Here is a 26,520-nt window from a genome sequence, read left to right on the forward strand (position 1 = left end):
TATTCACATTTGAATACATGTAATATTCACAAATGAATACAGATAATATTTATAAATGAATACAGATAATACGTCATTTTAAGGTCCTAAGTAAGTTTGTAATTCATATGTGAATAACATATAAGAATTATATCCGCATATAAACATATGTAATATTCACAAATGAATATATATATGTAATAATTAAATGTGAATATATATGTATTATTCACAAATGAATAAAATTGTCAATAAAACCGAAAACTATAAAATATATAAAATTAAAGATAAAAAACATATTTGATAAGAATATATATTTATTCACATACAACTAATCTTTTTAGGTTGCTAAAATAATTATATAAGCATATATATTTTTATTAATGTTATATTCATTTGTGAATAAATGACAATTTTTTTTTTTCAGAAAATTATAAAAATAGAAAAATGTCATTTTGAGGCCCTAAACAGCATCGAATGGCCGAAAAACACTGTACGCCACGGCGAAGCAGTGAGTTTTGTAAATCGCACCATTTTACATCAAATATGCGAATTTCGTCCAATTCTAAGACTAAACTTCATTGCGGCAAAATTGTTTTGATGATGTCACTAAATTTTCAATTCTACTGGTGATGACATCATCATTATTCATATATGAATAAAGTTAAAGTTTAGAAATAATGACGACATATTTACTGATGATGTTACTAACTTTAATCCTACTAGTAAAAACATCGTTATTGTAATCTTTTATTTTTATTTATGTGAATAAACTATACATGTTGATTTATTTATTTTGTGAATACAACCTTTATATATAAAAATAAATAATACACTATAAGAATTGGTTTGTGCATAGTTTTTTTTTTGTATAATGTAACAATATTATTTTACATGTAAAATCAACATTATACTAAGACAAACAACATTGTATTGGTTAATGAATATCATTTGCATTTGAATTTAATACGATCAGAATGAAGAATATATTAAATTGTATAACATTTACACGTGAATATAAAAATATATTGTCTTCGTCAATGATATCTTCTCAATTACATCAACCAATCGTCAACCACCGAGATATGAACCAACCATTGATTGAAATGTTATTCTTTTATTGAGTTATAACGATGCCTGAAAAACATGTGAATACACATAAAAAATGTTAAAAATATACTTTTAGTTCATAATAATAGCGATTTATCACATTCTAATTATCACATGGTAAATTCACATATGAATGTATAATCATATGTGAATATTATATGATATATGTTGTTTATATTGTATATTTACATGTGATATTACATGGTATATTCACAAATGAATATTACATAGTATATTCACATATGAATATTATATAGTAGATTCATATGTGAATATTATATGGTATATTTACTTGTGAATATTACACATTCTAGTCACGTCTAAATATTGCATGATATATATTCATTCATGAATATTACACAGTATATTCATATATGAATAATATATAATATATACACTTGTGAATATGATACAGGATATTCATATTTAAATATTAAACGATGCATTCACTTGTGAATATTAGATAATATTTTCATTTGTAGGTATTAAATGCTATATTCACTTATGAATATTAGATGATATATTCATATGTGAATATTACACAGTTTATTCACATATGAATATTACATAGGATATTAACATATGCATATTACAAGATATATTCACAAATATATATAATTTTTATATGTTATTCACATATGAATAACATATAAAATTGTATATTTTTTTGTGTTTTAATAATCATATATTGATTAAGGTGCGAAAACATATTCATACGTGAATATAACGTGGTCATTTAGTTTATGCATTTCATCAAACAGTTGGAGTGCATACAAGTAAACTTTCTTAAAAATGCTAAAAACATGATACTTTGACGATTTAAAACTTACAAAATAGTAGATTGATAGAGAATTATATGAAATTTTTCAAAAAAAAATGATTTAATGTTTTTCTAACCTTAATTTCGAAGTTTTGTTTGATGATCGATGTTGAATGAATGATATGAAGTGAAACTGCTGTTGATTATCGATGATATTGATCTAATGACATCGGGAGTAAAATTAATCGTAGATGTTGAAGATATTCTCGTATTCAAGCATAGTTGAAGGTTGGATTGAAAGAACCAAAAACGATTTTTTTTGATCTACTGTTGAATGATGTTGATGAACGTGTTTTTGACGAAGATGGATGATTGATTAATACTAGATGATGTTGATCGATGATTTAATTGAATAAATCTGGATGATCGTTGAACGTTGGAGAAGAAATTTGGATGATGAACGATCGAGTATAATGAATTTGAATTGTTATCAAATTATCCACATTTACATATCTGTGATTGAAGGATATCATATCATATTTACAAGTTTGACACCGTATATTTTAAGTTAAGATGCTAATTAAATGATTGGCTGATAATGATTCCTCCATTCTCAACCTTTTTTTTTTCTCAATTGAACCCTCCTATATATATATATATATATATATATATATATATATATATATATATATATATATATATATATATATATATATATATATATATATATATATATATATATATATATATATATATATATATATATATATATATATATATATATATATATATAATCCATACGCTTTTGCTTTAATAAAACCGTGTCCTTAATTTCTAACATCATTTTGGAGTTCATTTTGATACCTTTGATAAATACCACCGAACTAAAAGTTTAAGATGTAATCCATATGCTTTTGCTTTAATAAATATAGAATGTAGCATCCTTATACGTGCAAAAAGGTAACCTACATCGGGTTATGTTGTGTACTACGATACTTTTTGGTTGGAGTCTTGTAGTTGTAGATGCTAACCTTTGGCCTCGACTTTCTACCACTCCACTTCATCATAAGTTTTGTACTTGTCTATTAATCACACTTGCTGGCATCTACAAAGGTACCATTACCATTGCTAACTTTACAACTTTAATCCTATTAAGATTGACAATGACCCACTCTCCACTTCTTAATACTTAATACAATCTGTTATGTTAATCATCACCTGCAACATTTTTTTTCTAAAGAATTAGAAAGATAAAAATTAGTTTGTTCATTACATCATCTATTTTATTTTAGAAAAAAATATATATCCATTTTTCTTAAACATTAGCCAAAATATTAGAAAATTGCTCCAATAACCGCCGCCCATTTCGCAGCTGTGAAATGGGCTTTGAGGCCCTCCATGTATAAGACTAATACGGCTTTTTTCTGGTTTTTCTCATCGTTTAACAAATATAAAACTCTATTTTGCTCTGAAAATGCTATTTGAAGATCCTTTCTATAGAAGACTTAAAAAAAAAAAAAAAAAAAAAAAAAAAATCTTTACAAAAATTAATGATTTTTTTAAAAATGTGAACAATTTTATAACTTCCCACGACCAGCTACCAACTACTTTTGTCAAACACGTTCTATATCCTTAGGTTAGATATCCTATACTAGTCGACTAAAAAAAAGAGTAAAAAATAAATATTTACCATTTTTAAAACGATATTTTTCCATATTGTTTAAAAATACTCGCCCTATACATAAATGCCAAAGCATTCCATTCCATGACGATTGACGAGTGTGTATCTTATCAATTATATCATGATGAATGTGTCTTATCTTTTATTAATGCAATTATATCAATGATAAATGTGCATCTTATCTTTTATTAATGGTATAACTTCGAAATAAACCAAGTATTGATACACAAACAAACCAACATGGATGGTAGTGGAATTAACAAGGACCCAAGTTCACCTGTAAATCCAGAACTTACACATGTCTAGCATGATAGAAGACCGACAACATGCCACATATTTCTCAAGTGTGTTATATCACATTTAATACAGTCTCATATGAATACAAGAGAATATTTATATATAAATTAATAAGATCCCTCACTTTTCACAACACATACGCCACACTCCTACATTGGATCTTTGAATTTCTTTATAGAATTCAACTAACTTGATGGTTAACATTCTCTTTGTTGTGAGTAATATCACGTATCTATGAGTATCTCATTGCTTTCAATCATCGTTATTATTCTAGATACGTATCTATTGTGAGAAAGTGTTTAGACCGATTTCATTGCCTTTTCATTAGTGTAACTAGGTGTAAGACCCGTGTATTACACGAGTTTATTAAAAACAATAAATTTAATATCAAATTATGAACATTAAACAATTTTTAAAGTAGTACTTTTACATATATATACAAAGGCTTTGATAAATAAGTATGTAATTAAACCCAAATTAATACAAATTAGTAATGACATATTGTAAATAATTGTTATGAATTACAGATTTCCAAAAATTTCTTTGAATACAACATTAGATGTCTTATTACTAAGGTTACTGTCATTGTGTAAAATTAATATTTCCCATCTATCACTGCTTTTAACTCTGAACAATGCAACATACATTTGCCTATAAGTAAACATTTCCCATCTATCACTGCTTTTAACTCTGAACAATGCAACATACATTTGCCTATAAGTAAACACCGATTGTATAAAAAAACCCATATTTAATAGTGACTGACTTTTATTTTTGTTTATTATCATCGCAAAATATACAACCAGTAAAAAATGATCAATCTACTATTAAACATTAAAAAAATGTTCCGCACCTTTAAAAAGTTTATCATTTTACCCCTTACGGTTAAAATATGATAAGTTATACATAAAAATTAATGCATAGTTATTTACTGCACAAATACTGAAATAAGATGTTTCATGATTAATTGAGCATTGCAAGTACAATGCCAATTTATATAATCGACGATGTCGATAAAGACAACTCTGTCTACAAAATTCCAAAATTATCCTTAAAGTAAACATTAATTTTTTCAGTCATACTAAGGAGTTCATAAGATAAAATAACATGAGTGTGTTGTACTAAGTTTAGTAATCAGTTAAGGGGAAAATGAAGATGTTAAACGAAAAAAAAACATTCAATTTGAACCAGATTATACCTGGTATCACAAACACACTGATAGTAAAAAAAATATATAATATTTTTCAGTGTTAATTAAATATATTTGATAACATATTAACAACATTGCACGTCTGAATGTCGTATCAAAAGGAGAAGATTAGTACTTGACTATGCAGTCCACAAAAACACCGAACATATTACATATAAATTCAAGCTTATAAATTGTTATCAATAAGGATTGGATTCCATAAAAAAAACAATGTGACATCATGTGATGAAATTGTTTTCAAGCTTGGAATTTTTTTTTTTTATAAAATCAACTTATATCAATTTTTGAAATATTAAAGGGTGTTAAAACTTATATTTTAGGAATACATATTAGATAGTTAAACTTTATAATTGTTACATTTAAACATGTTGTAAGAAATAGTGCCATTATAATTCTATTTATTTTAAAAACACATATATAAATTAACTAAATATGCATTCTTTCTTTGAATAAAATATACATTCGAAGTAAAATTTTATGAAATTTGAAGTATATCAATTTATCATACCCCATAATGATTACACCCCCAATTAAATTATATAATTAATTATGATTGTCCATTAGTATGATTTGTTGTCTCTTTGATTTGGGCTACATGGTTTGAAATTGTTCTAACGAATATCGAATAAAAATGAATAATAAAACTTCAAAATGTAAAATCAAAGTCAGTTACAACGAAGACAACCCAAAAATTGAATACAAGTTCATTTTTTCTTACTTCAGGCGATTCTACAATAAATAAAAAATTAATAAATTGGAAATGCACTACTTTGTATTAAATGTTTTTTTTAAGTTACATATGATACCATTTGAAATTTAAGAGACCAAAACGTTTTCAAAATTTGAAATACTTCCTATCAAGAGAAGAAAGTAACCGTTTTTGGCATTATCAGTTACATTTATTCTAATTTATTATTCTAATAATGAAATGTCTTAAATAAATTAATGATGTGTCAATAAAATAAAAATGAAATAAATAAGAAAATGACATGTGGAAAACAAATTAGTCAAAAATGCTAAAAAAATTACATGTGGTAAAATCAATAAGAACATGACAAGTGGCAAAATTATTTTGATTTATTAGAGAGGATGTGTATTTATTCAAGAATCATGTAATCCTATTCCAAATCTAAGTCTATCTAACATATCTCTTTATGTCATAAATCAAATATAAATGAAAAATATAATATATTTAAGGATTTCAACAAATACAAGCACGATAATAAATATGATAAAGAACACTAAAGACAAAAAAGAATTAAAGTGTATCACTTAATTAGAGTAATCTAGCTACATCCACAATCAAATTAGAGAGAGTTTATATATAATCTTAAATACACACTTTCTACATTAGGGGTGCCATCATACTCGGAGATCTATTTAAGTATTTATGGTATATGCTTTCACTTAATTTTTTTTTTCGATTGGACCCCAAGGACCTATGACATCACCGATATAAGTTGACCCATCATGGCAAACTTGATCCCCAAGTTACAAGGTTAAGTCAAAGATTAGAGTCTTGGACTCCTTCTGATCGCTAGAAGCAGAATCATGATGAACACTACATGCGAAGCTCATGTGATAAGCTTCGCTCTTTGTAGTGCACGTTGATGCCAACTCTTCAAACTTGGATTCTAACTCTAGTTGTGCTTCATACTCGACCACAACCTGCAACTTCGCCCCTCCAAAACTTTGCCCAGAAGCAACTCTCAGCATCCTCCCCCAAGCAGCTTCGCTCGTGGCCAAAGTATGCATAGGCAACTTCACCAAGCGACTTCGTTAGCGGCTAAGAAGTTAAAGAGATAATCATACTTCACAACTCAACAATCTTCCACTTAGAGGATGGTCTATCAGACTGTTTTCATCCAAGTTATGTAACACTCATCTCTCTTTCTTTCTATCTTTAGCCCTGTCTTTACTTCAAGTTTTTAGAAGCCGAGTTGAAGTCATAACTTCAACTCTTTTATCGTTATTGCCTTGGTAAACATGTTTACTAGAATCTCCATACCAATGATCTTTTTCAAATGCATAGCACCATCACTTACCAATTCTTGGATAAAGTGGTACCATATATTGATGTATTTTTTTCTTCCATGAGACATCAAATTCTTTGTTGGGTGAACTATGCTTTGGTTATTACAAAGTAGGACATAATATTCTTGTTTCATGCGTAACTCTGGTAGAGAGTTATTCAATCAAATGAAATCGTTGCTAGCTTCTACTATAGCCATATACTCACTTTGGCGGTTGAAAGAACAACACTATTTTGTAATATGCACATCCAAGTGATGGTTGATCCCTAATTGTGAACACATAACATGTTGTGATTTTCCTAGAATATGTTCAACTCCCATCTCACGTCAATGTCAACCGAGCCTTTTAGGATGACCTTTTCCCTTTTATAACATAAGGCCACGTCCTAAGTTCTTTCCAAATGGCATAACAACCACATGACTCCTTCCAAATGATACTTCCTCGAATTGGAGATAATAATTTTAAAACCATCGCCTCCATTTATAACCAAATCACATTTTCTCCATCATTACATCAGGGAAATCCCAACGCAACGAATCATAGGCTTTCTTAAAGTCGACTTTAAACACAAAATTGTTTCTTACGTTTTCGGTACCAATTCATCACTTCATTTAACATAAGTAGCCCATCAAGAATGTTTCTACCTTTAATAAAGGCATACAACTCCCTATTAACATAACTCCCAATACCAAGCTTAACCAATTAGCTAAAAATTTACCAATAATTTTATATAGGCAACCAATTAAACTAATTAGTCTAAAATATATAACAAATTTTTCTTCATTGATCTTAGGAATCAAGACAATAAAAGAAGGATTACAACCTTTTGACATATAGACTGGATTTATTAAAAAAAAAAAAAAAAAAAAAAAAAAAAAAAAAAAAAAAAAAACTCACACACAAAATGTATTACATTAGGTTCAACAGTTGCCCCAAAAGTTTTGAAAAACTCAAAGATAAAACGATCAGTCCCCGGGGCTCGATCACCATTACAATCCTAAATACCTCGCTTAATTTCCTCCAAATTAAGAAAAAGGACATTTTAGGAACACACTATGCTTATATGACAACCGATTAGGGAAATCCATCCTACGTGTGGGCAAGAAATATCCATATCGGCAAACCGAGACCGAAAATGTTCAAAGAATTAAATTTTAACCAAGGAAGGATCTTCAACCCAAGACCCATTTTGTAAAACTCTCTTTATAGTAAGTTATACTCTCTTCTTTTTTAACATCCATGAAATGACTTCGAGTTCTAATCACCTTCAATAGTCCACTTGACCTTAACTTTCTGAGCTAAATCATTTGCTTATATATGATCAAACTTACTAATGACAGTCAGATGTAACATCCAAAATTATGAGGTAAAAATTTCCTTTTAATTCGACCAAAACGTTAGTTATTTAAGTCAACCAGTAATTCTCCTTTTTCTAGATATTCAAAAGTACTTTATAAAAAAAAAACAATTATCAGAGTACACTTCCAAAATTATCATAATGCAAAACATGTGTGGATGTGTTGCGATCAAGCCGGACCCTTCCATTTCGAACTGGAAGTACCTGAAACCATAACCATAAAAACCGTAAGCACAAAACTTAGCGAGTTCCACAAACTACCACATACACAAAACATACAAGTGCCATGGACTACCCCCATGGTCTTTTCTCGCAATTCCGAGGGCCAAATCTCGGCCTTACATACGAGTGCCATGGGCTATCCCCATGGTTTTTCCTTGCGATAACGAGGGCCCAATCCGGGTCTTACACACAAGTGCCATGGGCTACCCGTTTGGTCTTTCATATAATTATCACAAAGACAACAATCATTCCACATAACAAGTAATGGGGCTACATTTGTGCCTTTGACCCTTGAATATAGTGAGAAAACTCACCTCCAGCTTCTAAAATATACAAATAAATCTTTACCTGCTGGTTCAACAATCTCTGTGCAATTAATACCAATAAGACCCAATTAATAATTGGATTCCAATTCATAACCATCAATCTAAACTAGGGTAAAAGACCATTTTACCCTTTACCTAACTTGGCCCAAGGCCAATGCCCAAACCAACTACACCAAAAGGCTCAATTCCAAAATGGTCACCTAAACCCCAATTATGGTCCACTCTTCCAAATTGGGCCCAAATCCCTTCGTGGGCCTTCATCTAAAAGAACCCACTATAAAAGAATCAACCAAAAAATAGAAACCTGATGGTCCAACAAGACCCTAATCTCCTAAGGTCCAAACATGGGCCCAAAACTGAAGCCCACCTATTGAGTACGCGAGGCGTAATAAGCTTGTACACTTAACGTACACCCTCTCGGGTTAGTACACGCATTATACCAGCTTGGTACACCCAACGTACTCCTCAGTTGGCCACCCCACTTCATTAGGCACTTAATCCATTGAGACTTCAAGCTAAACTCGCAAATCTGATTCTATAAGACCACTTATCACGTAAAGTTGGCAACTTTACACACATGCATGTCTTAATGGGGCTCAAGAGCTTAAAAAGAGCTTAACAAAGGTCTTAACACATGCATGGTTCAAGATACACCATAAAGCTTGCATTTTTATGAACAAGGAGGCCAAAAGAAATCTAGATCTAACACCAATACTTCTGGAGTGAGTCAAGAAGCTCATCAATCACTCCAAGGACTTAAAATGCCTAAAATAACAACATAACTACATCTAGCATCATGGATCATCAAGATGTGAGCTTTTTACCTTAAAAAGCTTGCAAATGATGAGCTAACCCCGTATCTTCAAGCTCAAGAGACCTCTCCAAGTCATCCACTTCTTCTTCTCCTTCACAAACCACTAATAAACATCCTTTAAGGCTCAAAACTCACAAAAACACACTAGGGTTTCGATTTCTGGATAAATGAAGGTGGAGGTTGGCTAAACATGACCAAATGAGGCTATCATAAGGTTTAAATAGGGTGCAAACCCTAAAAATTAGGGTTTCACTCATGCCCACGAATGTCATGCGTACTTCACGTATGCCCCGTACGTGGTCAAACGCCCAACGTACTCTAACTTTCCTGAAGTTGGCAACTCTACCCCCTAGGGACCAATTCTGCAAAACATTAGCACACAAAGGGTCTAAATTGAAAATTACTTTAAATCAAGTGTTACATCAAAGAATCAATTTGAACTTCCAAATCATCTTTAGTTTTCATACCACTATCAATCATAACATCAATTTTAACCAATCAATCTTGATGCTCCAACTATAACTCAATAATTAGTCTGATTATTAGAATTCTTATACATATAAGTCTTTTAAGATTTTAAAGCTTTTTTTTAAATAAATTTGCCCAAGTATCTTTCAGTGATTAGGGTTTAGGCCTAAGTCTCTTTGGATTTAATCGTTAAGGTTTAAGTATTCTCTATACATTCCTATGTAATTATCTTTTAAGTAATAAAAGCAATATATTATCTTACATGGTATCAGAGCTCTAGCTTAAAACTCTACTGCTAACCACACCCACAACTGTTGCCTCCCAGCCCGTCGACATTCTCTAATAGTCGTTAGAGGTGCCGTCATTATGCTTAGTATTTTTTTTCTCATCGTAAGTAATCATATAGTTGCCGACACCAAACCAAAGCTCATTCCTCATCTTCTTCTATTGCTTCATCTGCTTATACATCCTCATCAGATGGCCTTTGTCTTTGTATGACATCCCGAAATTTAGGGCAAATCTGTAAACGGTCAGTTCACTGCAAACCTCTTTGTAAACTGACCTATTAAGCTTTAATGCATATTTTGATAAATAAATAGTGTCATTACAATTACAATAAGATATGAGATAGTATTTATTCCAAGTTGTGAGAAATCTCAAACGAATCATAAAGCAAAAACTGTAACTCTAGTTAATACGTCTGAAAAACTGAAAATTCGTATTAAAGGTTTATAAGCGAAACAAATACTCTCGTCTCATAGTCATGTTCACATGAGTCCAGAAATATAAAGAACATCCAAAACGAAGTTTTTATGCAAAATATCGATTGTTAGTATAACATTGATTTTACATGAACTGCATAAATCGTTTTGATCAGTTAAGGCATTTGCACACCTCAGATAGAAATTCTGAGAGCGTTTTTGGACTAAGACTACGATCTAATATTTGATTTCATACTCAAAATATTTTTAGTAAAAATATTTGTAAAAGCCGAAAAAATTGGATGTTTCAGACCAATTAAACGCAAATCTTTAAGCATAATTTTTCGGAGTTCTACAACTCGAAAATTAATCCGTTCGGGTTTTGGAATCCTTGAATTTAATGCTATTTTTCACCAACTTCAAAAAAATTATTAGATGTCAGGAATTGGATACGTGAATCGAGAAAGCTTTTTGGTAACATTTTAATGTTAAAAGGGGGACATCACATGAGTTGTACCTTTAAGCATGCATATAAGACTATAAATCCTAGCCATGCTCTCTCTCTCTCTCTCTCTCTCTCTCTCTCTCTTACTACTCAGAGTTTTGTCATGGAATGAAAGTCAAAGCTCTTAAACTAGAATGAATGTCCAGAGAATGACTTTCTACGATGATAAGAGGACCATGCTCAAAGGGTGAAAGAAACTTGAATTTTTGTTTTGTTCTTCTTGGACCATAACCCACTTATACCACTACCCTTCTTCTGTATCATAGAGCTACAAATGGAGAGATATCATAAAATTCATTAGCTCCATCTCTTAAACTCACACTCTCACTCTCTTGCTTTTTCTCGGTTTTGAAGCACCAACAAAAACCATCACTTCACCACCAAGAACCTACCATAGCACCACCACTACTATACCCATTTCCCCCACAATTTTAGCAAGTAAAAACCACCCAACCGCCCCCTCCGACCTCTCTCTACCTCCAACTTGTTCCTTTCTCTTGTGTGTTGCTAGCAGGTAGGGAACGAAGCAAGGCAATAGAGGCTACCACCATAAGCCACCCACCACCAACACCTTGTTGTTGTTGTTGTTGTTGTTAGTTCTAGCCACCACACACTGTTGCTGCAACAGGTAAAGATTACCATCACCATGGTGTAGTAACATTACAAAATCAGTCCCAAACCTTAATGTATTTTAGCGAACAGCCCTTATAGTTAGTTAAATTACAAAACCAACCTCGTACTTATTAATTAAAACCAAAACTCCCATTTTGGTTAATTAGGTAACCAAAATAATCATGGTGGCTTGTTTGATTTAAATGCAAAGAGCGTCACGTTGTGGTTTCTCACGAAAAGTTTCACACCAACGAACCTAGTTCACGCTACAAAAGTGAGTGCTTATGGCCTCTTTTTAATGTTTCTATTATTTTGGGGGAGAATACTTGTGAAACACATATATCAATATATCAATTACGAAAAATACATGCATAAATTTATATCTAACATAAACAATATTTTATCAAAGTATTATATTACAAACTAGTTTATCATGATATACATATGTTAAATCCATATGTACTTGGAATTTATACATGCACTTGAGAAACCTACTATTTATTTTAGCGAGTAATTTACACTTTTATGGATATATCAATCTTACTCGGATTTTATAGTGAAACTTTATCGTATACCCTAGTTAATGGCCTTTATAGTGAGGCATTATAAATTACTTAAGTTTAACTACTTAGTATACCCACTCGGCTATACCCATTAATCCTCAAAGTGAGAAACGTATGTATAGATCTATATGGGTTAACACCCCCACCTGTAGTTGCTAGCTACAACCTCGACGGATCAACTAAAGCGGGTGATAATTATCTTTTTTCATTTATCCATGACGTCCGATGGAGCGTCGTAAGGGGTGACATCTAGTCACATAGCTCGGTTATAGGAATCACTATATGCATTAACTGGGCTATTTATCTAGAAACCATGGATTCGGTTTCTCTTTTTATCAAACATTTTCAGACATGGTTTTTAATTACAAAATAAATACTTAGCAGAGCTTTTAAAAGTATCATTACTGCGGTTAGCAGAAAACTTGTAACTCACACCAACCTTTGTGTTGACTCTCAACCTTTGTCATGGATTCCGGGCAACCTATTTTTATCTAGTTTTGTTATTTCATCCTATTTGTTAAGTCCATTCACGTATTTACTTATTATTATTACTATATGTAAGAACCATGTATTCAAACTTTAAAGTGGAATATAATTTTTGTGTTGTTATTGTCGTACTTTTGATGTATATTCAAATTGTTTGTGATCCATGAACTAAGTCGTAGAGCCCGACATGTTCCGTCGCCTCGGCCGGGGGTGTGACACTTTGAGACTTTTACTCTTCCTCGGACAACCCATCTCCGCGGTTGGCTTCTTCTTCTTTGGATTTTTTTTCCAAGTCAGCCTCTTTCGATCTTATTGTTTCCTCCTTTTGATGGTACCTTCTTCGTCGGGCAACCTTTGACCTGCAGGCGCCTCTATCGCTTGTTATCTCTTTCTCTCTCTCACTCACTCTCTCTCTCTCCCTATCTTTCTATATTTAAGAACATGAATTTAGAGAAGTTGACTTTTAGTCAGCTATTGACCAAAATGGCCAAATGGTCAATTATGAGATTATGATGTTGTGACTTCAAAATAATAGTCAATAAGAGTTTAAGTCACTTAGAAGATGTTAGATGAGTAATTTTAAGAGAAATAATGCATGAGAATATGTATTTTGGTCAAAAGGGTAAAATAGAAATTTTATGCTTTTTAGGCCAAGTTGGTAACTTAATAGATTAAGACCCGTATTAAGTCATTAAGATATGACTTAATAGATGTGTATAGTATGTTCCCGCCTTCCTGTGGATTTAACATCGAAAATGGGACAGTAACGAAGAAGTTATAAACGATTAAAGATTGAAGAAAAATTGTCCCAAGGCTAGAATGAAATCAGCTAAAGATTGTTGTCAAACCAGCACCATGACGCGGTGGATTAATTTCCACAGCATAATGGGTTATCTTCATAAGAACTAATGCCAATATACTATGCCCCACAGTGTGATTGTAACGTCCCAAAAATAATGACATAAAATTTTCGTTTTTAAATAAATAAATCGCTAAAACATATCATTTCCATAAAACCATGGTAATCAAGATTTAGCAAGACATCAACAAAACAGAGCAAATTACAGAATGCGGAAATATGTAGTGTGCGCCCCGCAACCATCCCGAGCTCTTCCATTTGAAAACCGAAGTACCTGAAACATAAACTAAAAACTATAAGCACAAAGCTTAGAGATTTCCCCAAGATACCTCATACCATACTAACTAAGCACATAATGGTCCCCACCACAATGAGATACGAGCCCCACCCACACTCGCATATCGAGCCCCACCCGTTGAGATATAGGGTTAGCCCACACTTACATAACGGGCCCCACCCACTAAGATACAGGCCCCGCTCACTGATATATGAGCCCCTCCCACACTCACATAACGTGCCCCGCGCAACATACAAACACATAATCCTACCAACACATACGATAATCACAAAGATAATAGCATACGATATAGTCATCAGGCGTTACCTACACATCGAGCCTTGCTCAACATACATACTAATACATAAATGTTCTCGATCCCAAGCCAACAATCAAACAAGAACATGAGAAGAGATCGAGCCCATGCCTTTAACCCAAATCTTTTATTATAATTTCTTTTTCAAAAACATTTTGCAAAGATTTTCAGATCCTAGTTTGAGACTGGATTCACACAAGTATTTATCAAATTCACTCAAACCAGGGTTCTGATACCAACTTGTAACACCCATAAAAATTATAAAATTTAGAAATCAATAGGTATTACCAATTTGTTTTCAAAACAGTTCTATATCAGAGTATCCCAGAAACATAGTCATAAAATGTGAGGAGTTGTACGATCACGCCCTTGCCTTCCCACGGTCATTTGAGGGACCTGAAACTATAAGCCCAAAACTTGGTGAGTTCCCCCAAAATACTAATACATAACAATAATACACATAATAACAACATGTAACGGGTCCACAGCTCTACAAACTATATTACCCCTGGTCCTACAGTGTGAGTCTGGCTTGCCTTTCGGGCCCACAACTCGCATCTAGCTTGCCTTTGAGCCCACAACATAAGTTTGGTTTGCTTTCAAGCCCATAACTAATGAATGGCTTGCCTCCTTGCAATCCTAAGACTGAAACATAACTGATCTGCCTTCAATACGAGTTTGGCATACCACTTAGTCCTTAGCTTGTGTCTGGTATGCTAATGAGTCCTTAGTGTCTGGTATGCCTTCCCGGCCCTCAACTCATATCTAGCATACTCTAGGGTTTGTTGGTCACTGTACAAGACATCGCAACCTCAACCCTGTCCATACAACGTGTGTACATATACAACTAATTGCACATACAGATAATCAAATGGTAACACAGGTAGTCCTACAGATCAACTTAACTAGCATAGCAAACTAGCATGTATAACTATCTCATACTTAACACGTCATCAACTGTTAGGATATCAATGCAATGGGCTGGCCTTGGTGCCTTAGACCCCTTAGCATAGTGATGATAACTCACCTGACACTGTTGAAGTCCGCGGATGAAACTCCAATTGTTGGTTGACAGATTCCCGAACTGCCAACATCAAACAATACCCAATTAATAATTGGGTTTCAAGCCCAAGGTCCAACTCACACTCCAAAGGCCCAATAGTCAAGTAATGGTACAAGGCCCAACATATGGCCCGATTTTCCAAATTGGGCCCAGACCTCTACATGGTCTTTCCTTAAGGCTCATCCAATTATCTAGTCCAAACTCTTGCTATTCCCATGGCCCAATATCACATAATCATAAAGGTCTAGTTATGGCCCACCTGTCTCCCAATCTTCCAAATTGTGCCCAAGCCCTTCACATGGACCTTACCCTAACACTCATCCAATTATTTTGGTCCATTTACTTGTTCTTGGATATCCCATCAATAGTTCAATCACCAAAGCCTAATAGGAAGCCCCAACTTAAGGCACAAGTGAAACTAGGGTTTCCACATGAAATGACGATTAGGGTTAAGTGTTTCTTACTTAACCCATTAGGGACTTAATCCATTAACTCCAATATTGCCTTAGGTTAATTTTCCAATGATTATTAATTAGTATTTTAAGTTTACTAAATAATTCTCGTGCATGTCCCGATTAATCTCCAAAATTAGTGTTTTATGCCAAAAGGGTTTCCAACCCAATTCTAGCCCATTAGTAACATGATTGGGATTTTCGGTCAATTTGGGATTCATTTGGCCTATTAGGGTTTCATTGGGCCCATCAAGGTTTCATTGGGCCTACTAGGGTTTCATCAGGCCCATTCTGTCCAAGCATCCCAAACGAGTCAAAACGCAAACTAAGCACACCGCCGCGCATCACGGCGGCTGGTGACGGCAACCACCACCCTACGATGGTGGTTTTTTGAGTTTTCTTTGATTATTCTTACCCTATTATAGTTTTACAATGCAAATCTCAAATAGCACACACACTATTTGAGCTAAGTTAAACACACACATACACACACAGCCGCCCTATGGCTGTAAATGGTGGTTGGAGGTGGCAGCCACCACCTCACGGTGGTGGTGGTGGCTTTTCTCCTTAAATCCGACCAAGATAACCACATACACACACACTATTTTGTTTGTAAACGAGTCCAGCCACCCACCTGGTGGCGTACGACGACAATGGTTACACAAGAAGGCGGCAGCCACCATGGTCGGCAGCCATGGTGGTTTTTCTTCGAGTCTTTTCCTATCCGTCGTGCATTATATCACAATCAGCAACCTAAAACACCCCCATGCTTGTGACACACGGGCTAAAACACACCAAGACAGCCTCCTTGGGGTGGCAGATAACGAGCGGAGGCTTCACGACGATGACGGACACATTCCAGATCCTCCGACTTCTCCTAACGGCCACGACAATCCTTCTCATCAATCCTCGTTCTTCGCCGACAGTGGATGAAATAGTGGCGGTCCTCAACGGTGTGACTTCCGGCTTTGTCATCGTCGATGGCGATTGAGAAAACAACAACATAGCCACAAATGTCGAGCTTCAATCCCATCGTTGGAGTTGTGATGACAGTCATTCGGTGGTTCACTTGAGTGTTACGGAGGCGGCGCTGGAGGTGGGTGAGGGATGGGTGGCGGCTGGTGTGAAGGGAGGCATAAGGTGGTGGCTAATCATCCGATTAGGGTTATGGTTACAAGGTGGACAATTATATACCGATACATCCAAACTTTGGTCCAAAATGACACTAATAGTCCCTCATTCTCTTCTTTTCTTACAACTCAAGTCAAAATGTTACAAAATGGCCTCTCCTCTACAAAAAAAATTTCAAATGAAGTCCGTAATTTACCCTTTATACCCAATTCCCATAAATCCTTCCAGAATGAGTCCAAAAGTTACCCATTACACCCTACCCTTCTAAAATCCATACAAAATAAGTCCCAACTTACACTTTAACTCCTGAAACTAACATCCCGGTAATTATTATTTGATTTTTGGGCTACAATAATATACAAATAATAATAAAATTACTTCTTAGGGTCCCAAGTTTATTATTTAATTATTGTATTTTAAACGGGATGTTACAATATATATATATATATATATATATATATATATATATATATATATATATATATATAAGTATTAACTTTTAATATTATAATAGTATAAGGATTGAATTTTAACTTTTAAAACTCTAGGGTTTGGAATTAAATGTTTCACTAGTGAGACTTTACAAATTCCAAAACTTGAGGGCAAGTTTTGAAACTCTTCATTTCCATAACTTATGAGTTTAGTGTTATTTTAATGTATGAGACTTTTCATGTTCCATAACTTGAGGACAAGTTATGGAACTCATTAAACATTTAGATCAATTCCAACAAATAAAATTATTATATTATTCATGATTGATCTAACTAAACTCATAAAGCAAGATAATATCAAATCATCAATTTACAAGTAACTTTGTTTATCATATAAACCAACAATTATCTTAAAATTTTGACAAATATCTTTTGATTGGATGAGTATGACCACTACAAAATCAGAAAAAAAAAAAATAGATTTTATGATACAAAACAATTTGTAGTGGTGATCCTAATCCAATACAGGCCAAAAAAAAAAAAAACCCCGAAAATATGTCATCAGACAGTGCAACTCGTCGAGCCAGGCTTTGGTTTCGTCGAGTTCATCTATAGACTCAGCGAGTTCAGTCTGGCAGAAAGCTTTTTTCAGTTTGCTTCTACTTTTAACATTGAACAATGCAACAATATAATTGAAAACTACCCTAAGCTCTGATACCACTATTGGGTTTTAAGCACTATAACACCCCTATGGAGCACATGCAACCCTAGATGCTTTGGATCTAAGTTTTCTCTATTATACATGTAATATTGTTTCCAAAGCATAAAGCCTAAACTAAAATACAAAACTTTGAGATATACAACATAAAATCAAAGTAGATAAATACCTCTTAGTGTAGCTTAGAGTTCTTGGACTTCAAAAGCTTTAACACCTCAAATGTGATGCCTTTAATGTGTCACAAACACCAAGTGCAAAATGAGGCTTATGAGAAGTGGCTAGGTAGCTCAAAATTGGTTATGACTCTTCTTGGGAATGCTTGGGGGCCGATTTTGGTGACTATGATGTTCCTTTTATAGTGTGGGAAAGTCTTGGGTTACATCCATGCAAACCCTAATTCACATGACTCTTCATATCTCATAGGTTACATGGGTTAAAACTTTATGGACTATCACATATGTTTAGCCCACACTAACCAACCATGGATCATTAGCCCAACTATAAGTATTACTGATTTGCATAATCAGTCCATATATATTTAATCAGACTCTTTTGATCACTAAATTAATTCCAAATTAATTCTTTATCAATACTAATTAAATAATATGATTTCTCAATTAATATATTACACTTATAATATATTAATAAACCACAAATAACCTATTCTCAAAAAGTCAAGCCTATCAAATTGCTCTGGTGAAGGCAATCCAAAAGGACCAAGCTACAATCGGGTCAAGTACATACCATCTATAGTTATGGGCTTAGACACATAATCCAACAAAATATGCTTTAAAAATTTAAGAAGACAATTGAGTTTCACACATACAGAAATAGAAGAATAATTGCAATCAGTTGTAGCCGAGTTCTCACGACGTGAGTTTTATACTTCACGTCGTGAGCAAGGTTTAATCACGATTCAGACATTTATTACAAACTCACGTCGTGGCTCTCTACACTCACGACATGAGGAATCAGATAATCGTGTTTATGCTCTTTCTTTCGACCATAATATAGCGTATGCTTTCCAATATTACGATACATTACTTTACAGTTTCTTGCACCACACTTTTTGAAGATGTGAGTTTTTGGTTCACACTTTTATTCAGCGAATTTATGAGTAGCTGCCCAAGTCCAGTTCTAGTATGAATTCAAGATGTTCAAGATTTGCACACACTTTCAAGAATTCGATCTCGCCACTACTATCTCAGGGGAGTCTGTCTAATTTCTTATTTTTACTTTATGTTCAATAATTGTTTAAGCATGCAATGGGGAATTGTATCATTTAAGCATGGGATAGGGGGTTGAATTTAGGAATGCAAGCATACTGATACAAATGATTAAAAAATAACTAGGATTTTTAAAGAAAAGTTTATTAAAAAGATTTGAAATAATAATCTTAAATTGAATCTAGTTAAAAAAAATTGTTGTATTGTTGTGGTTGAGATCTTGGTTGCTAGTGTTGTGTGGGACGATACGATGTGAGTTTCAATATTTATTTGAGCCAACATATGTTGTAGTGTATTTGTGGATTCTTTGTCCTAGTGAAAACATGGAACAAAAACACAAACTTGCTTAGTTTGAGGGACATAATATGTTTATCATCGTGTACTTGAAATGTATCCACGAAAGCTTATGTAGTCATTGCGCCTTTGACTAATACATTTAACCAATAAAGATTGAAGTTAAGTTCCCTTGCTCAAGCATATGTTTATCTTAGGATTTTTAGTTCTGAGTAACAAAAGTGAAAAAAGGCAAAAATAGAAAAAAAAAAGTTGCAAAAGTTTAAGAGCATAAGAATCTACAAAGCTATAAAGATCAATAAATATGAAGAAAATTTCGATACATTCAAAAGTTGAAGACTCAAGAATATGGCAAAATTGTTAAGTTATTATATTTGTAATTTTTCTTTCTAGGTTATTTTATCATAAGTATGTTTGGGAGCTTAATCAAACATACATTGAGGTTAAGAAAGTTTTATGGGGATGGATTCAGAGGGATATATAAAATGAATGTTGTTCGAAAGAAGTGGGGAAGTGTTTATGAAGATCATAAGTATTTATGATAATGGAAGTTCTTAGGAAAAATTAGATATAAATACATGCATTGCGGTCTTGATTTAATGCAGAAGATAGGAATGGATTGTCTTGCGTGATGTTGGTAGCTAGGGTTTTAATGTGATGGTATGATAATAAATCCAGTTTTTCTAGAGGGCGAGCAAAAGACAAGTTTGGGTATTTTGATATTACTATAATTATACATATATTTAGGCATTAATATAATACACTTTAAGCTATATGTTGGTTATTTGCAAATATATTTGGTACTTATTGAGTTAAATTATATTTTGCAGCCAAAGAAGACACTCTTGAAGAAAAAGGACCAAAAACCACAAATACTAGAACTTGGAAGGACTGGAGCTGAAGATGGGCGCTTAATGAAGCTTAAAAGGAAGAAAAGCCTTGAAAATATGAGTCCTACAACGTGGCTTCAGAGTCCCATGGTGTAGCGAGAGGAAAAATCTCGATGATATGAATTATAACTGAGCTCACGATGTGAGCATTATACCTCATGTCGTGAGGAGGGTTATTCCAGAAGATAACTACGTGGAATGCAGCTTCCTTGCCAAACACGTATTGATTTGATATCATGACATGAGACCTAAATGCTCACAATGCCAGACACGATTTTATAGAAACTATAAATACTCCTCCACATATAGACTTTAAGGACATTGGATCTGATTTTCTGGGGAGATAGTCAATTTTAGAGTCTTGAGAAGAGCGAAAACAACCCTTTGGAGGAGAGAACAATTGGAGATTGAAGATTGAAGGTTACACATCACATTTGGTTTACATTGATTTAACAATGTCGAATGCTTATGTTTTTGTGTGCTTGTTTTCTGTTGTTAACAGCTAATCATTAAGCTTTCGTTTAATGTAGATGAACCCTAATAGTATGTGTTTGTTTCAACCTTATGTTTGGATTTTATGAAGTTCGTTAATGCTTGTGTTTGATTATCATTACCTAGCATGTTAAAGTTTGCATCTTTATTGCTTTGATTCAAGTTAAGTGTCGTTTAATGACCATTTGAATTGCATGAACCTATTTACCTAGTAGTTTATGATCATTAAATTGCTAGAACTAGGATTAATCACATCTTAGATTAAGTAATAGATGTAACAACTTTAACTGTGTTGGACAACATTAATTTGATCATAATTGTGTTTAGTAATTTGTCTTGATCGTAGATGATTATCTAGATATATCTTACATAGCTCAATTATCATTAATAATCGATTCTGTGTCTGCTTGTGTATGATCATTACATAGTAGTTCATGAACTGATGAAATATTAGGAGATCGAAACAAGACTGTTAATTACATCTAAATTGGTAACCAACTGAATAAACCCATAATAAGAAACTACACATAGGAAAAATGGGGATTCTAAGCTAAACGAAAGTGTCTTCTTAATCTTGTTTATAGTCGTTTATTTTAGTTGAGTATTGAGTTTAAGGTCAATCTGAACTTGCAAAATCGAAGTTAATAGAATATTCCATCTTTTCTCCCGCGACTCCTCTTTCTCATACTTCTTTGTCTTCCAAATAAAATTGGATCATTCAAATTTACAACCTAATTCTTCTCTTTTTCCACTTCGCTTGTATTTTTTGTTGGCGTTTTGTAGTTAATGGAAACGGACGAGGATACTTCATTTGATGGTTCTATACGGAAGACCTAGGGTAGGTTATAGAAAAGAAAGAACAGAAAAGAAGGATAAATAAAGGAATTTTTGATTGGTCCGGGAATCCAATCTTGGATTCGGTATGGATAAAAGATCTTCGTATGTTATACTATTCAATTTGTTTTTAGGTTAATTTTTTGTAATTATTTTATTAGCTAAATCAGTTCCCTGAGTTCGATACCTAGCTTACCTAAACTATTCTATAAATTGGATTAGGTACACTACCTAAGTACAATTAGTTAGTTAAGTAGGTTAGGATTATAAGTTTAAAACTAGGTAGTACATAAATTACACATCACCGATGTCGTCGGAGTTGGCTCTGTCTACCGCAACTCGATCCTTCTTTATCTCTCGATGCCTTTCTCCAGATTCCTCTGTCTTCGGGGCCATGATCGTTGTCACAACCTCCGTCTCTCTCTTCTTCTTTTACAATAAAACCGTCTGGCAACCGCTTCTTCTCTCTTCTACTCCAACAAGCAATAACTGTTAGTCGTCATAGTCTGAGATCTATCACCGCCACTACTTCTCTCTACATCAACGTTTTTTTTAATGTTTTTATTTATTTATCTCCTCCTAATTAAATTGTTGGGGGGGGGGGGGGGGGGGATGTTAGTGATTTCAGTATAGGACCACGCCCCTTAGGGTTTAGCCATTAAGTTTTAGATATTCTCTATACATTCATATGTAATTGTCTTTTGAGTAATAAAAGAAATCTATTATCTAATAGTATCCACCATCACTTGATGAAATCCCTCCATATCAAACCACAAATGAAAGATTCGAAAAAGGATCGGACCATAATCAACAACCGACTCCTTCAAGAGAATCGATTGATGAAAGAAATGAAGTCAAAGTCAGCTAAGATGTGCCAATATTTCCAAAACTATGGATATCACTAGACACCCTTAATCTAAATGTAAGATCGCTATTGATTACAAGGACGTACGATTGTGTTATTTCCGTTTTCTTTGCTAGTATTGAGCGAAAAAACAACCAAGATGTGCCAATTAGCAAAAGCGTGTAGGCTAAAATCGACAAATCGGAGAGAGAGAGAGAGAGAGAGAGAGAGAGAGAGAGAGAGAGAGAGAGAGAGAGAGAGAGGTCAATGTAAAACAATGTTTTTGTTAACAAATTTAATAACTTCAATGAAGATTTTTAAACAATATTGAAACTTTGTTACTCTTCTACGACTACCTCTTTGTAACCATCTTCTTTTTAGGCTAAAAAAAATACAACACATGATAATACTAATGATACAATTTAATATTTTATAAATTGTAGTGATATTTTTTTTTTGAACTAGGATCACAGGTAAAACACAAGCATCATAGCTATGGGCCGAAATCAAAACTTCAAAACAAAACTTTATTTACAAATTTTATTTGATTCAAATATGTATGGTATATCGAAATCCAAACAAAAAAGAGTAAATTACACGAATGGTCCCTATGGTTTAGGGTAATTTGCGCGTTTGGTCCCTAACTTATTTTTTTAACTCGGAAGGTCCTTACTGTTTGTTTTTGTTACGCGCTTGGTCCCTATCTTACCTAAAAAGACTATTATGCCCTTGATTTTTTTAATTTATTTAAATAAACACACCCCTAATCCCACCCTCTCACCTTACCTCACCTACCCCATCATTTTTTCCTTTTTAAATAATAGTCATTTTAGATAATACAGGGACCAAACACGTAACAAAAATAAACAGTAGGGATCAAACGCGTAACAAAAACAAACCATAGGGACCTTCCGAGTTAAAAAAATAAGTTAGGGACCAAGCATGCAAATTAACCCAAACCATAGGGACCATTCGTGTAATTTACTCAACAAAAAAACTAATATAAATAATTGTTAATCTCATATATATATATATATATATATATATATATATATATATATATATATATATATATATATATATATATATATATATATATATATATATATATATATATATATATATATATATATATATATATATATATATATATATATATATATATATATATATATATATATATATATATAAAGCATGGAGGCCATGACCCCCTCTTATCCCCCCGACCCCCCCTCACCAAAAAAAAAAAAAAAAAAAAAAAAAAAAAAAAAAAAAAAAAAAAGATTTTGGATCGAATTGATCCATTTACCTTAGCATTTACTAACCTCGGAAACAATAAATCTACAATGCTATCAAATAAACGATCTTTTATCTGGATTTTATCACCAAACATCAAACACCAACTCATTGTGAAACTTCCACACAGACCAACCACATAAAAAAAGTTAATTGTGTTTTTGTAATGAGATTTTAAACTTCGTTACCATCCTAAAACAGATTAAGTTTTCATAATTTTTTAAGTTAGAGGCATGAATTACTCCCTGTACTTTGTAAGGAAGAAGTACAATTTTGTTCTAAAAAAGAAAAACAATAAAGAATAAGCAAAACAGTAGATTCTTGAATTAAATGGTGACAGCAGTTTTTGTCTCAACAATTTTGAATTTTTATGTTGCACAGATATCACTCCCACCCCACGTCAGTAATTGTCTGCACTCTCGACTTCACTATATATTTCCCTCCCTCTCTCACTCACCCCAAAATCGAAGCCGCGCTATTTGGCTTTTCTCTCTCTTTTGCCCTCCATTAAAGCATCAATCAGCTCTCTCTTTCTCTCTTTTCTTCGATTCACCTGTTCTTCAAATCTTCTTTCTCATTTGTGTTTTTACGCACTTTATTACGTCAAATCATCAAAGAAACGGAGCAAAACCTGTTGAATTAGCAGATGATCATGGCGGAGAGGAGTCCCCGGTATCAACCGCCACCGCATCGGAGGAAAACTCCATCGTTCTCATCCTCACTCCTCGACTCCATTCTCCGCTCCATCGATGAAACAAACGACGTCGGAGGAGGATTACACGATGATAACTTACACCAGATGCAGCAAAATCAACAAGTTGATGATCACGACCTTATGTTTTTCGCTTCTGAGCCAAAACGGAACAACAAGATTCGTTTTCCGCAAACGCATTTGATAAACGGAGAAGAAGTACAGATTCCGAGTCTCCGAAGAGCGATGATGATCGATCAATGGATGGAGACTTACAACAACAATGATAAACGTAGCAGTTATGTTTCCAGGAAGAGTTGTAGAAATTTCAGTTCGGATTCAAGTACGACGACGTTCACCACTTCATCGGCGTCGTCCGAACCAGAGACTCCGTCAACTTACAGATCGTTACCGAACTCCTTCACGATATCTCGCAAAGCAGCGGAGGCAGTTTTTCTCGATGATTCTCAAAAACCGACGATTTCCACGAAACGTGAAGGAAAATTCATGAAGTTAACGAAGCTGAGAGCTATGAAGATCTATGGCGATCTGAAAAAGGTGAAGCAACCGATCTCACCAGGAAAAAGGATTTCGACATTTCTCTACTCACTCTTCGCTTCTTCTTCTTCTTCTTCTCCTTCATCTTCTTCAAAGAAATCCAAAATCGAAGAAACAATGCAGAATTTCAGGACCTTGAAGAAATCACGTTCCATTAAACAGGATACAGCGACTACCTGCTCTTCGTTTTCTAGGTCATGTATAAGCAAAAAACAGCATAATAATACCGGCATAAAAAGGTCAGTTCGATTCTTTCCTGAAAACGACACCGTGATTCTCGATAGAAAATCTATCGATCACCATGATCCAAAGTTAATGCCATTCCCAAAGTATGATCAGAGACGATGGTTCACAGAGAAGAATTACGTGAATAATTACAAAAACTTTGTGGTTAATGTTGAAGATGACGACGAAGACGAAGATGATCTGTTTGAACTCGAGATTGTTGATGGTGTAGGAACTTGTGCTTATGGACAAGAACTTCCAGTGTTTGAAACCACAGATTTAAGAAAAATTAGGATCTAAATATTGTTACTTTTTTGATCTTTCATTTTCAAATTTCATTAATAAAATTCGTTTGTTGTGTGATTTTCTTTCATCTTTTGGCTTTGCGTTTGAGTTTTTTTTTTTTTTTTTTTTTTTTTTTTTTTTTTTTGATTCCATGGCGTCAAAAGTTCCAGGGTAAAATAATACCCCGTGCGCCAAATTATTTTAAATATATAATTACTATTTACGTGTCGAATGAATATAGAGGACGTGTATTTTTATTGTTTATCCATTATTTAATTACAACCATAATAATTACTTTTATATGTTAACCTAATGGTTGATTTTGATTTTAAGCAACAATTGTTTATTACATATATAGCCACCATAAATTTTATAAAAATATGAAGTTATTATATGATATGTATATCAACTTTGATATGGAAATCGAAATTTTGTTTTTCATAAGTTAAAGTTATAATTAAAAGTAATAGATATACATATCATTCGACTATGACCAATGCAATCTACACATAT

General features: G+C 33.3%; 1 protein-coding gene across 1 annotated transcript; it reads left to right on the forward strand.

The window, feature by feature from the left end:
- The first annotated feature begins 24,696 nt into the window (after nt 1–24,696).
- LOC145044917 (protein BIG GRAIN 1-like B) lies at nt 24,697–26,095 on the forward strand. Its single transcript, XM_078993273.1, has one exon. It carries the CDS (start codon nt 24,895–24,897, stop codon nt 26,020–26,022), a length of 1,128 nt encoding a protein of 375 aa, XP_078849399.1. The 5' UTR covers nt 24,697–24,894; the 3' UTR covers nt 26,023–26,095.
- Nucleotides 26,096–26,520: the final 425 nt, after the last annotated feature.

Source organism: Lactuca saligna, chromosome 5 (assembly GCF_052625555.1).
Source record: "Lactuca saligna cultivar CGN05327 chromosome 5, ASM5262555v1, whole genome shotgun sequence".
Classification (NCBI taxonomy): Eukaryota; Viridiplantae; Streptophyta; class Magnoliopsida; order Asterales; family Asteraceae; genus Lactuca; species Lactuca saligna.